Genomic DNA, 17,675 nt, shown 5'->3' on the forward strand with positions numbered 1-17,675 from the left:
GACAGCATTAACTTGCTTGTCTGCCACATAAAAGGTAATAACTGGGTTTAGCAAGTGAGGGAAGTTAGTCTAAAGTAGTCGAGGGGGCCTTCCCCATTCAAGCTAGGGTTTTTGTGTTCTCCAGTTCTTCCGTTCTGACTTGGAGCATGTCTGCTGTGTTTCTTTCCTATGTGGTTATTGGCTGCTTCACTTAAAGATGGTTTTTATTTCCCTACTCTGGTTTTACTGGTGTCTGCTGTTCCTTACTGTGTATAGCTAGTGTTCCAGCTCCTCTCTTTATTGGGAAACAGTTCTTTTACTCCATAATGGCTTCAGGGATTTCAGTATTACACAAAACCAAATGGCAAAAACCTGCTTGGTGGCTGAGTGTGGAGCACACACCTGTTACGTGCAGGTAGATGGACGCTGGTCACCAGCCCCAGAACAAGCTGCAGTGTGTAGTGAGACTTTCACTAGCCACTCACACTTAGACTTTTTAAGTTTCCACAGCTCCTGCTCTATACCGAATCCACTAAGTGTGTCTGCTGTCTGTGAGGTTCCCTAAGGCAAAGTCGCATGTCCTCAAATACTGTCATGTTACAGATAAACCCTTGTGAATATGAAAATATGTTCTTTGTTTTATTTGTGCTTTGCTTCAGTGTCTCAGAGTGAAGTTTGTCAGGATGCCTTGCTGTGTTCTGTTTAAGTTATTAAGATAGAGTTTTACTGTGCAAAGTGGAAATAATTCCTCAGTAATGAAAGATTTAACAGATAAAGTCAGAATGTGTGGTTGTTACAGTTTTAAGTCTGATTGTGTTTGGGGATGTGCACCATTTGTTGGTACTGTGTTTTATAGCAAACGCAGTAAACTAGTTGCCTGGGTTTTTTCAGCATAAGTGCTTTTGCTTTTAAAGTCTTTAAAAATGTTTAAGAAAAGAAAAGGGCTTTTAAATTGTTGTTTATTGTATGGTTTTTAGCAACTGATTTTTCTCTCCCCACAACTATTTTTTTTCTACCACTTTTATGTGCAGCTAAATGATTTTAACTGCTGTTTGTAAAACAAAGCATGTCATGAACAGTCTTTCCTATTTTATTTGGATAATGGAAAGTTTCAGAATACTATTTTACCATCTTTGAATGCATTACCTAAAGCAAAGATGACTTGGTGAAATAAATTAGGGATAAAGATCAAAAAGAAAAAATGAGCGACAATTATCCCACATGTTCAGTAGACTTCTTCTAAAGCGCTGCCTTCCTGTGACATCACCTTTCTTTTTCTTTGCTTCAAGGTGATCGTGCTTGACTTGGTTTTAATGTTGACAAGAACTTTCATGGAGGGTTAATTTTCTGCTGTATTTAGAAAGGAGCTGTAGCCGACTGCTCTTCGCTCTTTTTGTAGTTGATTTACTTTTTAGAGTGTACTTTTGAGAAGCAACTAATGTTCCTATCAAAGTAAGAGTGAAGGGCTTACCAGAGTCACCAGTACAATTCGCCTGAGCTACAATCATTAGCGCTCTTTAAACTGTAGCAAAATTACTTGGAAATTACAATTCTATTCCAAATACACAGTATCCCCAAGCATAAGAAGTCCATTTGATGTTTTCTGGTTCCTTTAAAACCTGGTAGCCATTTGTTGTCTGAAAGTGTTGAGTGCATACATCTTTGACGAAACCCATCTGGCACAGTAGTCATTCTCTTTACGTATTTTAGCCAGAATTATTTTGTGTACTCGAGCATTTTGTAGTGTTTGAGTTTTAGATGTGATTTTAATTTGATTTTTAAATCTGGTTTTGTATTTCAAGAAAAACAAGATTTCCTTCAAATGTGTGCCATTAACATGTTTGATAAGAGAAAGAAATAACATGGTGCAAGTGCGTGCTAACTGGATTTTTTTGTGTATGTGTAACAGTACCGAGAAGAGGCGCAGAGAGCAAGAAAATAAATATTTAGAAGAGCTAGCTGAATTACTGTCTGCCAACATCAGTGACATTGACAGCTTGAGTGTAAAACCAGATAAATGCAAGATTCTGAAGAAAACAGTAGACCAGATACAGCTAATGAAGAGAATGGAGCAAGGTAAAAATAAAATAAAGGCCACGTTCTCAGCTGATGTGATATTTGTGACATGTTACTCTACTCCTCCAGGATTGTGACCTGCATTGCTTCATGCTTTTAATGTTTTTGTTTAGATGATTTTTATTTTATTGAGTCAAAGAGCCTTTCTTGGTATTTCTGGTAGCTTACTAGATTAACTTGAAAACTAGTGAAGTAATTAAGCAAGCCCAGGAGATTTTATAGCCCGATGTCATAGCCCCTTAGCAGGAAACACAAATTGTGGGGTGGGACCTGAAGCCCTTGCATCCAGCTAACATACAGTAATTTCTTGGTGAGAATTTCTCTGGCTTATCTGAGAAAGCTTGCCTCTGCCTGGCTCACAGTGGGGTAAATAGTTCTCTGGGCAGGGAAAGAAATCCCATTGTATTTTTTGAGGTTCATATTTATAGCACCCAATTTACTGGGAACCCGACACCTCTAATCCCTTGGTTTACCTGCCAGAATAAAGGTAAAGCAAGCTGTGGGGCACTTCTACTCATGCAGTGCTATAGGTTTTCAGGAGAGTGTGCTAACACTTTCATTGTGTATGAGGAAATCATCTGTGGTGGGTAGGAGTGCAAACCCCAGACCTTCACATTAATAACAGTAGTGTGAAAAGACTACAGACAACTATTACCTAAAAAGACTCAAGGTCCATGACTTAAAGATTTTAGAAACTGCAGAGTAGTCTAGCGACAGTTGATTTAGCAAAGAGGAGAAAGTAGAAGCCTACAAACACCAGCATCCTTGCTTGCTCTTAGTCTGAAGCCAGAGATGGTGGGATCCTTCTGTGGGACCTGAGCAGACCCAGGGAAGGATCATTTGCGAGATGCCATGTGAAAACTCACCTCCTTGCTACGTACTGATTGCCAGGTGGTGCTTTTGTGCGTCTCATATGAACAAAAGCCACAGGCATCACAGGGAAGGCTGCAGTTAAAAAAAGAAAGGCAGAGGAAAGGAGATGGGGGGGGGGGGGTGAAGCAGAGACAGCCGGCAGGGGGCAGCAGCAAAGCTGTGTGTCAGCCCCTGGGACAAAGGAGAAATCACACCCTTGAAAAACAGTAACTTTTGGAAGTTAAAACAGAGTGCTTAGGAAACTCTTAAGCACATTATTGTGTTTTGCTTTTTCGCCTCTTATGCTGCCTGCCCCACCTACCTCGGGCACAGTGGTCAGTTGTTCAGGATTGATCTTCCATGGCTCTGATGGTCTCTTCCTAGGTACCCACTGTCTGGATGCCCACTCCCACCCCTTCATGCCCTGTCTCAAATGTCTTCTCATTGGAAGTGTTCCCAACTGCTCTTAAAAAAAAAAAATTAAGTGGAAAATACACATATCCTTCAACGCCTTTCTTGATTTCTTTTTCCCACAGCACTTTTTACATCTACCATATAAGTTAATTTTAAGAAATCTCTTAAAAAGTAAAATTATCAGAGAAGTAATGGAAAATAAGAGAAAAAGATAAGAAATTTACACATTTAGTTCAAGACTAGGTAGAGGATGATAAATGACAAGAGAGATTTTTTTAAAAAACCTTAAAAACAACAAAAAACTTTTCTTGAAAATAGAAGGATCTGATTCTGGATCAGAAATAACTCCTGTAGCTGGGCGTGGGGATGAGCGCACCTGTAACCCCAGCAGTTGGCATGTTGGGACAGGAGCACCACAAGTCTAAGTCGACCCATTCTGCATAGGGGGACCCCATCTCACAAGGGGCGGGAGGAGGGAAAGAAGGAGAAGAGGGATGCTGTGAGGAGCACCCACTCACACAGGCCCAGCCCAGTGAGCACAGACTGCTCACACCCGTGCACAACTTAGTGATCTGTTAAAACACCAAGGAGAAAAAACAAGGAGGAGGAAGGTCTCAAGCATAACATTTCTGTTGTTGGGTTTGGGTTTAGTGATGTGGCTGCTGCTTTGATTTGGGTTTTTTTGTTTTGTTTTGTTTTGTTTTGTTCTGTTTTGCAGCAGGATCTCATTGTGTAGCTCCGCCTGTAACTTTATTTTGAACAGGCTGGCTTCAAACTCAACAGAGATCTATCTGCTACCATCTCCCCAGTGCTAGGACCAAAGGTGTGTGCCATCATGCCTGGCCAGGCGGAGTGTTAAGGGATAAGCTAAGCAGCACGCAGAAATCAAAAACGTGAAACTACGCACAAAGTATACAAATAAAATGGGTACTGTATAAAACATATACCTGGATTTACTTATAAGGTGTGCTTATAGCCATTGTATGGAGATACTAGACATTGACTCCTATAAAGCTGTACTTACATACACGGAGAGGATGTAATCCAGGAAGCGTACCTACTATAACTTGAACAGGATAATCAGGTAGATGTCAGGAACTCAGACACCCTGTGGATGGCACTGCCATCCCTAGGCTATTTCCATCACAGTGTATAGTAAACATGGCTGGCGTGTCTGCATGCCAGCTGGCCAGATTAGAGTAACGGAAAGCAGACAGGCATACCTTTTCCTCTAGAGACAGGGTGCAGAACTGTCCATCATCGCCCTTTTCCCATCCCTTAGGCCGTTCTCGTGCATAACTATTCCTAGCTTAAGTTTTCCTAAAACTTTAAATGCTTTGCTTTCACATAAAGTAATCGAATCTACAGGAGTTTAATGAGTTTTTAAATGTTTTATAATTTGTTTAAAAAGTAAAAAGTATTCCTTCTATCAGTGGTATAAATCTATGTGTCTTCATAAACTGGCTCTTAGGAAAACAAACTCTTTGGATGTGTAGTTTTTAAAGTTTCATTATTGCAGAGAAATCAACAACTGACGATGATGTGCAGAAGTCAGACATCTCATCAAGTAGCCAGGGGGTGATAGAAAAGGAGTCGTTAGGCCCTCTTCTTTTGGAGGTAAGCATCCTTGTTGAAAATCTTTGTCTTTACCAATTTAAGTTTTCTTTATCTTCGATGTCATATGTCCAATTAATAACTTAAGAAACAGAGTAGTTATTTAATCTCTTAAAAATAGTATTTTTGTTATATTGGTTGATGGTTGTTATTTCAGAATTAATGTGAGTAATGGACATAAAAATCTTTTCCTAGAGGTAGTCCAAGAGTCTAATGCAAACCAAAGCCTACATGTGGCTTTGCTTGTACTTCTGGAGTGATTAGAATTGCCTAGGAAAAGAAAACTGAATTAGGCTATAACCTGATTCATAACTAGTTTAGCTATCTAGTACAATGTATGTATGCCATAGAATTTCACCTTTAAGTGAAAGATGCTCCACTGCATTGGACTAGGTATTTTCCTAAAATATTTTCTGGATAAAGTAAGTTTAAACTGATTTTACACACACATGCACACATAAACACATACACACACTGTAAGTAAGAATTAAATTACTATCTAACTTTATAAAGTGAAAACTTTTTAACTTGAATTACTTTGCAACTACTGTATTATTTCACCACTGTCTTTTCTCTGATATAATACTGCCTGGATTTTGGAAATAGACACTTTTTTTCTGCACCAACCCATCACCTTCAACACTTTCTCTTGTACATGAATGTAAAAGCACTTATCTGTGTGTGCACTCACATGCTTTTCTCTCTCAAAAACAAACTGCATATTTGTTTACCAAAATATATGCAAACTGAATCCTTTTCTTGTCCTTTCTCAGGCCCATCCTTCTGGAGGCCCGGGGTCTTTCTAACAAAGTTTTTCACGTCTCTATTTTCTGATTCTTGCACATGTGTTGTTCTGTTACAGTAGCTTGCATGGTTTTTGCATATAGTTCCTTCTACCTGGTCAAGAGTAGTGATGCCTTCTAAAGATACTTTTTCAAGGGACTCTTTACCCTGCCCCCTTGCAGGATCCTCATTCTGTCTTTAACCTTTGTAAATTTCTCCATTTCCTTTGCCTACTTGGGTTCTGTAAATGTATTTGGACTATGTACTTTATTCCTAGACCTCTGTCCAGTGACCATAAGTGACAATCTCATTTAAAGCCAGGCTCTGCAAGAAGTCTTGCCCAGTATGAGCCCTGCTGGGACATCCTGGGCAGATGGGAGTGCTCTCGGGGTGCTTGTGTTGTGCTTGGTGAACAAGCATTTCTTAGCATCTCTGTGTGCAGCACATCATAAGGCCAGCTGTCAGGAAGAGTCTTCCCCAGGAGCACATGTGAACAAAACTTGTCGAAAAAGAGCGACGGCAAGTTGTCTTCATCAGGCACAGTTTAGAAAATAGAGACATTTGTATATGAATAGTCACAACACCAGTCCCCAAAACATTCCCTGAATTATTATCATTTTTTGAGATTGGGATTGGGGTATATCTTCTACTATTGACATAATTTTTATATCTTAAAATGTATATATGCATGTCCCATTTATAATAAAAACAACAATTAGGAACATAAATGGTATGCAACACTGATTCAGTTATTATCCAAGGATATCCCAGAATAAGATTTAGATCTACTTTTTTTTAAATGTGTATTTTAATTATTCTTATTTTTATATTAACTGCAAAGTAAATAAATAAATACTGAACGCCCTCCATGAAATTTATAACTAACCTGACATCTTAAAAGTTAGTTGAATTTGCAGGTGCCTTTGCATGTCCATCAAAAACTCAAAATAGGGCTGGAGAGATGGCTCAGAGGTTAAGAGCACTGGCTGCTCCTTCAGAGGTCCTAAGTTCAATTCCCAGCAACCATATGGTGGCTCACAGCTAACTATAATGTGATCTGATGCCCCCTTCTGGCCTGCAGGTGTACATGCAGGCAGAACACTGTTCGCATAATAATAAATAAATCTTAAAAAAAAAAAACGCAAAATAGTTGACAAAGTATTTATTCAGTTGCTGAGGTGTGCAGAGTACCACACCCCTCTCTTTTGCATCTTTAGACTAAGTGAGAAACAGCCATAGCAATCAGTTTGAATACAAATATATATTCCCTTTTTTCTCACTAAAGAAAATCTTACTGGAGTCACAGTAGCTGAATGGTTAAGGTGTTGGACTTAAAAATGGTACAGTAATTACTAAAAATAGGATTGTGCTCTTTAGGAAAATCTTGGTTGTATGCTTCGTGGTGTTTATCTAAAATGTAATTCTAAATTAAATGTAATACTTTAAGCAATAACTCCATCCCTTGTTTATTGATGGACACTTAGGCTGATTGTATATCTTGGCTATTTTGAATAATGCTGCAATGAGGGAGTGCTAATACTTCTTCAAGGACTGACTTCAATTTCTTTGGCTAGATCTACTGAGGTGTAAGATTGCTACATGATCTAGTGTTTGTGGTTTTTGTTCCGTTTTTATTTTTGAGGATCTTCCACGTGGTGTTGCATATTGACTCTACTAGTTTATATTCTGACTAGCAAGTACAGAGTCCCTGTCTCTAGATCTTCATCTGTAGGGTTTTTTTTTTTGTCTTTACAAAGTAGCCATTCTGACAGGTGTATGATCATGTATGTTCTAATTCACATTTCAACTCAAGTGTCCATTAATGGATAAATTAATTAAAATGCAATTCACAGTGGAATACTATCCTGCCTTTTAAAACATAAGGAAATGTTATTTATGACAACACAGATGAGCCTGGAAGATACTATAGTAAATGGTATGAGCCAACTAACAGAAAGATAAGTGCTTCCTGAGGTCACTTACTCTATGGAGTATAAACTGGACAACTTACAGAGGCAAAGGGCAGGCTGTAGGGGCTGGGAGGGAAAGCAGTCCAGAATGGAAGATGTTGTCTAAAGAATTAAAGTTTTCAGTCAGAGTGCTTGGCACTGATGATACATCAGCACTTGGGAGGTTAAGAAAGGAAGATTAGGAACGCAAGGCTATATAGTAAGGTTAAGGCCAGTTGTTCTCTCATTTTGAACAGCTATGGCTTTCTTTCATAGTGTCCATCTTCTACAGAAAGAAGCTCCTTTGATTGGGGCAGGCACTACACTTATTTGTGGATATACAGACACATGGTTTAGGAAAGTGGCAGTCGTACACTCCCCTCCATGACCCTTGACCTCACTAGCCGCAGGTAGCTGGGTAGGTGTACAGTACCAGTTTTAGATTGCAACCTGAGGGTTCTAACAGAGTCTGTGCCACTGGAAATTTTTGGTGCCCCTGGGGGCTCATATACCTTCTCTTGAAGAGCCTGGCTCCATCTCTGCACACAGGAGGCCCCTGGAACCTGGCTCCTGTTACACATCCCAATAATGTGTTTGCTGCCCACGGGCCTCACTGTACTTTGTATCCTCAGCCCCACGCTGCTTATGCCTTGCCATGTGCCATGTGCATCTCTCTTCCTGAAATAGCTTTCCCTAAGCCCTCTTCCCCTCCCCCACTGTGGTCTCCTTTAGTTTGGTAGGGCTTTGTAAGGTGCTTCTCACACCGCCACCACTCCCAAACTAGGCATCCTGGATTGTGCCCATAGTGTTCCTTATATCTGTGACACCACATTGATCACTAATGCTTTCTTATGCACATCCACTCTTTCACAGGCTTCTCAAAGGTAAAGGCCAGGTATTAACCTACATAATGTAGAGATTTCCAAGACTAAATGAGTCACTTACTTTGCATTTACTACTATAAAAATTCTTCCTGGGATGTAGAGACTGTTTGGTAGTTAAGAACACATACTACTTTGGCAGGAGACGCAGGTTTGATTCCTAGCACCCGTGTCAGGCAGTTCACAATCACCTGAACAGTTGTTACAGGGCATCCAACATCTCTGACCTCCAAGGGCATCTGCACTCATGTGTGCACACGCACATGCATAGCACACACACTTAAAAATAATAAAAATAAATATTTAAATTGTTTCTAAGAAAAAAGGTTGATATCTTTTCATTAATGCCCACTGAAAACTTTAGTGTATAGCCCATTTGAAAATGACGGCCCCCTCACAGAGAAGCAGTTCCCCTTCTAACTTGACATGGATTTATTTCTAATATCTTTTTAAAGAGAAAATAACCTCCCAGTGTCTTCATGTCTAATCCTTTTCTTTTTCTTTCTTCCTTTCTTTTTTTATTTTATTTTATTTTTTTCTTTTTGGCTTTGCAGGCTTTGGATGGATTTTTCTTTGTTGTGAACTGTGAAGGAAGAATTGTGTTCGTGTCAGAAAATGTGACGAGCTACTTGGGTTACAACCAGGAAGAACTGATGAACACCAGCGTCTACAGCGTACTTCACGTGGGCGACCATGCAGAATTCGTCAAGAATCTGCTACCAAAATCGCTAGGTAGAAAGAAATTAACTTTTCCCCCCTAATTCTTAGTCTTATAACATATATGGAGGATGGTAGTATAAAATAATATACCTAAAATATTTTTAATGTGGTTACAGCTTCAGATTTATCAATAGCTCATAAGAGTCTTCGTCATCAGGGTACTGCCATGTCACGTGATAGTGCAGGAGCCATAACAGTTCCAATAACTCCTACTGATTGGATTCCTAGTAGGTATGTTTGGAGTAGTCAGTGTACATGTATTTAGTGGAAAATGGGAAAATTTTCATATTTAGTTTCAGATTCCATTCATTTCAGATTTTTGTACCTGTTTTCCCCATCATTTCTATGTTCCACTAACTCTGAAATAAGACCAACTTATCACACAGCCAAATTGGTCAAACATGAGTTTTTCTCAGGGACACTGTGTGGTAACACATGTGAGTAGCAGATAGGAGGGTCCCCACCACCATTTAGTGTGGGAGCTGAGGCCGGAGCTCAGGGATGTGAAACTAGGGTTCCTTTCGCGCGGTACCTGGGTTTCATCCTCTGCTCCTATACATTAGTTGCTTTTGTTCTGCCATCCCGAGGACCTGGCATGTGGATTTAATTGCGCTATCTCATTTTATTGTTGCTGTAAACTTCCTGATACTCCTATCTGTATTAACAAAATATCTGTTGAGCTCTCCTTGTTAGGAAGAGAACCAAGGTCACAGAAAACAAAACTGAGCTGTCTTCTACCCCCTCAAGAAGGGGTTCGTTGCGCAGAAACACATTGCTCACTCCAGCATGGGTACTGCAATATGTTTCCATTCGGTTTGCCCACACCACTACCAGGCGGTAAATAAGACCAAGGTGTCATCTAATATCTGATGACATGGTGATCCTGCCCCTGGCCACCCGTAGGGCCTGGACTAGCCGTCTCCACCCAGCCTCCACCAGAGCTGGAGGAGATGGTCTTAGTTCTGCGGCAGCAGCGTGCTTTCCTCATGCTGCCAAAGAAGGACAGAACAGAAACAGAAACAACACTGACAGCTGCCTCTCCGGCCAGGTACAGGGGGGTAGACCCACAACCACGGGCCGTGCCCGGTAGTCCCAGAGCACAGCATCGGGTTCTGCAGTGGCATTTGGTCACACTGGGACGAATAAAGCCCATTGTACTAACCTAGTAGCACAGATACTTTTTATAAACATTGAAGAAAAAAATATACTTCCACATCCATTCTTAAATCTCCATTATCAGAACTATCAAATCATTAGGAAATCAGAAAGAGGAAAAAAGGTAAAATGTTTATCAGCCTCCAGAAAAAATAAGGACTATGAAGAAATTTGAAGAATTAAGATCATTATTTACAAATATGCAATTTGCACTTACATATTCACCTCCTGTGTGTGTAAATCACTAACATGAATCAAAAGATTATGTTCTTGTTTTCACTTATATCAAGAAAAATTTGTATCAAGAAAAAATTGAAAGATAGCATTAAAAACTTGTTTCAAAATTGCTTTTGAATTTATTGGTATAGAAGATTTCAGTGCCTAATTTGAACACTGAAAAATACATCACAGTAAGAAGTTTTGTCCAAAAAAACAAGTATAGAGCTGGAGAGGCAGTTCAGTGGATAAAGTACACAAGACTTGACTTTAGAACTCCAAAGCCTATGAAAAGAAATTGGTGTTGCTGGGCACGTCTGTTATCCCAGTGCCGGAAAGGCAGAGGCAGAGGACTCTTGGAACTGGCTGGTTAGCCTGTCTAGCCAAATGGGGGAGGTTTAAGTTTAGTAAGAGACTCCCTGTCAAAAGAAAACACAAGGTGGGGTGCTATTGAGGAAGGCACCCATTGTGAACCTCTGGTTTCCATATACACCCATATGCATATACCTACACAGGTGTGTGCATACACCACACACATACACAAAAGCCTATGTTATGAAAGTTTAAGGTTTATTTGTGAAATTCTAATAAGCTGTAACTTGAAGTTTGGAAAAAAAAATGAGATTACGTTCTCACGATTCAGCACTTATTTCCTAGTGATGCAGACACTGTAGAAGGAGAGCACTGACACACTGACATGTCACTGGCATGGCCAAAGCATCCTTCCTCTGCCACCCACTAGCAGTGTGACCTGGGAACACATTTAATCCTCTGTTCGGCCTCATCTTTCATAGGAAGTTCGGAGGACATTCAAATAATAACTAACCTGTCACCTAGCTGAATTTCCTTTAAATTTAGTTAATACTATGATTATTGACTTTATCTAAATGTTTTGGAACTTTCAATTTCATGAGAGATAGATCTATAATTTTGTATCATTCACAACTGCTTGATATTTTAGATACTTTTAACTCAGGAATTGATGTCATAGAAGGACAGTCTTGTCCTTTCATAATATGCTCCTTCGTCAGCTCCCCACAAAGTTGAGGCAAATATTTTTATAGAACATGTCAATAAGAAAGTCCAGTTCTCCTTAGTTCTTTTTGAAGTTAAACTAAATAGCTGCTTCTTCTTTTAAAAAGGGCTTTGAGATGAGCATGCATCTCAGTGGTAAACACTTGCCTTGAATGTACACAGCAAGCAATTAGGCCCTGGGTTTAATTTCCAATACCGAAACAGTAAAAAGAAAAAAAAAAGCCTTCAGTTTTTTTGTTACCAGTTTTTTAAACGTTAGTACTTGCATTTATTTTTTTCAAGATGAACTGTAGTAAAAAGGAAAGAGCAACTAATGAAGATTAGACAGCCCTCCCCCAACATGCTCAAAATAAAACACTGAGTCTCCTCAGCACTTTATATCTCTAGTACAGATCTATCCTTTCCTTGTCCAATAGAGAACACAGGGCCTGTGTTTGTCTTTTCATGAAAATACAGTCATTGTAAGTAAAAACTTGGTGTTTAAAAGATTTGTGTTCAAGAGAAGCCTTGAGCTCTGTTGTAATAAGTTAATTTAGATAATCCAAAAGAAATTTAATGAATATTAAGCTATCTAGGGGATCTAGAAATATCTGGGATATCTACCTGTATATGTTGGAAGGGTCAATATGTTTGGAGGTAATCTTACTTTTATTTAAGAAGTCATGATAGTTAATTTATTGTCAGAATAACTCTAGTGGCTTTAGTTATAAGTTTTCAATATGTTTAACTAAACAACAAAAAAGTTTCTTACCGTCTTTCTGCCCCCTATTCCTCTATGGTCCCTGAGCCTTGGGAGAAGGGGATATGCATGACACTGATGTGTCATTGAGGGCTGAGCATGTCTAGCCTCTTATTTTCTGTACATTGACCATTTGTGGGTCTATGTGCTAATTACCATCCACTGCAAAAAGAAATTTCCCTAATGAGGGTTGAGAGATGCCCTAATCTGTGGGTGTAATGCTGTCTTTAGGAGTCAGTTTAATACTATGTCCATGTAGCAGAGAAACAGTAGCTTCTCCTTATGGCCTGTGACCTACCGAGCCGTGGATTCTTGGCTCCATTAACAATGCAAGGAATTAGTTCTGTCGTGTGAAACAGGCCTTAAATCCAATCAGAAAGTGATTGGTTACTCCCGTAACATTTTGCCACTATTAAACAATAGACATAACTTTCCAGGCTGGCTGATATTGTACCTACATGGTTCCTAGCTGAGAAAGACTGAGGATTATCCTTCTTTCCTGGTAGCATGGGTAGCATCCTCCAGCACTATGTAAGCTGGCAAATAGGGGTGAAGCTTCCAGGTTAGTACCAGCTTGACTAAAAACCAGAGGATTACCACAGCAAAACAGGAAGGCAGAGGTGCACACATGGACTCACGGTGGCTGTGACTGTACACACAAGCCCTGCACAAGTCCACGCCAGATAAATTCCCAGTTTGGAGAGAGGAGGTCGTCATAAAGCCCTGTGGCTGTCTGAGGAGCTGTTGGGAATTAAAGGCTGCCGAGAAGAGTTAGATTTTCTCAGAGATGCCATCCCTGAGGGGATACCTGTGTTCCAGCAGATGGCCCTGCACACCGTGCACGCACTGGCAACACTAAGCAGACTCAGTGGAGTTTTATGAAGCAAACAAACAAAAGAGTCTAAAGAGGTGACTCGGCAGTTAAAAGCACTGTTTGCTTTTCTGGAGGACCAAGGTGCAATTCCCGGCACCCATGTGGCAACTCACAACTGTCTGTAGCTCCAGTTCTGGTGGATCTAACACCCTCTTCAGACTTCTGTGGGCACTCTTGGTGCACAGACATACATATAAGCATAACATCCGTGTATATAAAATACTAAAACTACAAATATATCTGTAAATATATATTTATGTTGGTATAAATATAAACAAAAACATGCAACCGGGATGAAATAGTGGTGGGACTAGAGGGGATGGGAGTGGGCTTGAGCAAAACATGTTACATGCAGTTATCAAACAGTAAAAACATATGTTATATGAAATTATCAAACAACAAAAGCGTTTTTCTAAAACCTTAGACATAACAGGTTCTGAAATTAAACTTGAAGGACGTCCCTTCACCCCTCTGCTGCCTTTCCCCTCACGGCTTTTTATGCTACGCTTGTTCTAGCCACTTCTCTGCCTGTTTTTCTTTTTTCTATAGTTTCTCGCTATCTCAACTGAACTAAGCAGATATTTAGCTGAATTTCTTCTGGCAACATTTAACAAGGAGCTTTTCTTTGCAAGTGCATTCAGCAAGCTGAGATTACCCCTGGCAGTTGGGTGAATCTGGGGAGCTACCATATAAACCAAGTGACAAATCTTAAAGAAAAATTATTTTTTATCATAGGCTCTTACTTTAGTTGGAGAAGAAAGCTCTAAAAATGAATAAGCAGGTTAATTTTTATATTAACTGTACTGTCTACTTCATTTACTATAGCCTATATGTGTTTCAAAAGTAAGGTAAAAAGGCCCTAGCCATAAATTCTATATAAATAAATTAGACACACACACACACACACACACAGAGAGAGAGAGAGAGAGAGAGAGAGAGAGAGAGAGAGAGAGAGAGAGAGAGAGAGAGTTGTCTGTGGTTTATTTCCCACATTCTTCCCTCAGTGGAATAAAAACGTATCTGTTCTTTGAAAAGAGTGGTAACGGGGGGACCTGAAATGATTGCCTCCGTAAAGTCTCTAGTTTGATATTGGAATTCTAGAATCAAGGACTCCTGGGTGTTTTACTGTAGCCTAGAGAGTACAACTGTCTTTAGAGCTTGTAAAGTAGATCCTTTATTTTCAAAGATTAAGCAACTGGGAATTAAGTATTAAGTGACCCAAACCTAACAGCTTGTAGAAAGCAGAACTCCTTAGTGCGAGAGAAGTTAGTTTCCGTACTTCCCTCTTGATGGATGGAGGGAAAGCGAGTCAACAGTGGGAGAGCAGCTTTCAAAGCCCTGACCACTGGCAAGCCAGGACCTGGATAGGTCACCTGGAGAGGGGGCTGTGACTTGCAGCAGTGGTTCTCACTTGAAATATATGGCATCCTTTCTAAAACTAAATTGTTTTCTTATACTAAAGGAGATCATTTTGTTTCTTAGCAATCTTTTGATGTTACTTGCTATTTACATATTCAAAGTATTGTAACATAAACTATGCTAAATTAATGAAGTAATTAATGGCTGTAAGAAATCAATATTGCTCTTTTCTATTCTAAGTCACAGACTCCTTGGACAAACTTTTAGTCTCCCACACCCCACCCCACCCCACACCCCACACCCCACCCCCCACCACACCCCACCCCCATGCACAAAGAGCCTGCCCTTTGGATTGGCCTTTGATGGGTCCTGCTTATCACAGTTCTTGTGACCTTAATTTTTCTCATTTGAAATGCATGGCTGCAAATAAAAAGAGTTAGCTGCCATGCCAGTGATTTTTAATTTTTGTCTTTGTTGCTAAGTTCTGTTAGTGACGTAGTATATTTGTTATATGAGCTCTTATACATTTTCCTGGAAATGTTCCAGTGTCTGACTGGTAGATGTACCTTATTGGCTCAATACAAAGTTAGAGCTGAGGACGTATGCCAGTCTTTTAACATGAATATCTAACTAGCCAGGTTCTTTGAAGTATGTTTTTGTGTCTTCAGAGTTTATGCTTTTCTCACTTTATTCACAAGCATGTAAATCAATTTTGCCTCCCTAGTAAATGGAGTTCCTTGGCCTCAAGAGGCAACACGCCGAAATAGCCATACATTTAACTGCAGGATGCTAATTCACCCTCCAGATGAGCCAGGTACCGAGAATCAAGAAGCTTGCCAGCGCTATGAAGTAATGCAGTGCTTCACGGTGTCACAGCCAAAATCAATCCAAGAAGACGGTGAAGGTAAAGGGTCATTTTAAAGTGATTATCTTTGGCTTGAAGGATCTGGGGGGAGGAGTAGAATTGATTGCACACTACCTTCTTGAGATAATGTTTTTGGACTATTATATGTCATACTGTATGTCATAACCACAGTTCAATCTTCTACATTTCCTTTCTTTTTTTTTTCCCCCCTTGAGACAGGGTCTCCTTGTGTAGCCCTGGCTGACCTGGAGCCTGCTGTGTAGGCAGGGGAGCCTCAAGGTCACAGAGACCCACCTGCTTCTTCCTCCCAAGTACAGATATTAAAAAGCCCGTTTGGATTTCTGAGATAGGGTTTCAGTGTGTCTCCCAGCCTGGCCTTCAACTCACTGTGTAGCCTTGATTATAACGGAATTTAGAAGCAAGTCTCATGCCCCAGCTTCATAAGTGCTGTGATTACAGGAGCAAACCACCATGCCCAGGCTCAACCATTTGCTTCATTCTTTAAACTATGTTACAGATATGTAGAACCACTCCGTTAGCCATGCCCCTACAGCCTTAGCACTATGCCAGCATTCCCACTAGGATGTCAGATAATTCAAACCAGTTTGCTGCCGTGAAATAAAATAGGTATCTACCTGCCTCAGTTGGACATGTGCCAGATACAACAGGCTTCTGAACAACCCTGGTGGTTAGAAAAGTTTCATTTAGAATTCAGGAGGCACTGGAGGACAGCATTGGCATTTTCAGACTATGCAGCAACCCAGGAGAAAGTTTATGAATAAATGAACGCCGTGGCTGAGGCACTAGTATGAACATGATATTGGCATGGCTGAATGTCACAGTGGGTTGCAGTATATAATGGTGGATGGGTGTGTCGTCCGTGTGAACGTAGACTCAGGTTTAGGAACACCACAAATTGGGATCTGGAGTAAGGACCAAGGAAGAGAGGAGACAAGTCAGTCAGCGGCAGTTCAGTGGCAGATTTTATCAAGATGGAGGTGATGATCAACTGGGAACTTTTCACACATTATTATTTCATGTCATTACTGGGCGGTGACCTAGAGGACCCAGGTTTGATTCCCAGCACCCACATGACAGCTTACAACTGTCTGCAGCTCCAGTTCCAGAGGATCTGATGCCTTTTTCCGGCCTTTGTATACACTGCATGCACATGGCGCACAGACATACATGCAGGCAAAGCACTCATACACATATATTTATTTTAATTTAAAAATAGTACTGGGGACTGGTGATAGAGCATGTACTTAGCAAACCTAAGTCTCTTGAGTTTAGTTCCTAGCAGCAAAAATAACAAAAATAAAATTAAAACTAGTGCTGCTTACATTTAACCAGAACGGTGGCATTGGGCTGTTAGCATCTGTCTCTCCCAGTTTATATGCAGTATATATTTAACGGGGAAAGCCTACTTTCTCCTTGGGGCACCCAGATTTGTGTTGCCAGGAATCTTATTTCTCCTGTGCTATTATGTTAGAGTGATCCTAATACTACGGTAAATCCTGAAATGTGCAACTTAAAAAATAAAAACTATCAAGTAATTGATGTAAACATTTTCTCTATACTTTGTTCAATTTTCCCTTCTTGTTTTGGGCAGATTTCCAGTCATGTTTGATTTGTATTGCTCGGCGATTACCTCGGCCTCCAGCTGTTACAGGTGTAGAGTCCTTTATGACCAAGCAAGATACTACAGGTATTCACAAAATTAAAAATGCTCCATAACTATTAATATGTAAGCTTAAAACTGCACTGATCATATCCAAATGTAATATTCACACTCTGCTTCCTAGTCTCATACAGAAATCATTTTTGAATAGTCAACCTTGATACTGATAGTCAGATGCTTTTATTGTTGCCATGGCAATCGTGCTGTAGAGCCAGCTCTTATCAATGTTCTCATGAGTACATCTGTTTGAGCATGAGTCATCTTTATAATCAAGGAAGAATTGTTTAAAGAAATTTGAATTTGTTAGTATATATCTATATATTTACAAATGGATATAAATATGGTAAGTTTAATATTGTTTAAATTTATTTGGTGGGCCATCCAGAGGGATCAGTGGATAAAGGCATTGATCCTTGAACCCAACTCTTATCACACACAAAGCATACACATGCATACATGTATACACATAAATACATGTAAAAA

At 39.9% G+C, this 17,675-nt stretch overlaps 1 protein-coding gene across 7 annotated transcripts in view; it reads left to right on the forward strand.

The window, feature by feature from the left end:
• The window catches only part of NCOA1 (nuclear receptor coactivator 1), a 220,557-nt gene that overhangs the window by 137,223 nt on the left and 65,659 nt on the right, over positions 1 to 17,675 (forward strand). For all 7 annotated transcript variants that reach the window (XM_084793407.1, XM_084793411.1, XM_084793409.1 and 4 more), the window contains 5 exons: positions 1,889 to 2,055; positions 4,841 to 4,938; positions 9,103 to 9,280; positions 15,371 to 15,550; positions 17,124 to 17,219. In XM_084793407.1, the coding sequence (XP_084649533.1) occupies positions 1,889 to 2,055; positions 4,841 to 4,938; positions 9,103 to 9,280; positions 15,371 to 15,550; positions 17,124 to 17,219 (719 nt within the window). The remainder of the gene's footprint in view (positions 1 to 1,888; positions 2,056 to 4,840; positions 4,939 to 9,102; positions 9,281 to 15,370; positions 15,551 to 17,123; positions 17,220 to 17,675) is intronic.

Source organism: Acomys minous, assembly GCF_964271855.1.
Source record: "Acomys minous genome assembly, chromosome: 8".
Classification (NCBI taxonomy): Eukaryota; Metazoa; Chordata; class Mammalia; order Rodentia; family Muridae; genus Acomys; species Acomys minous.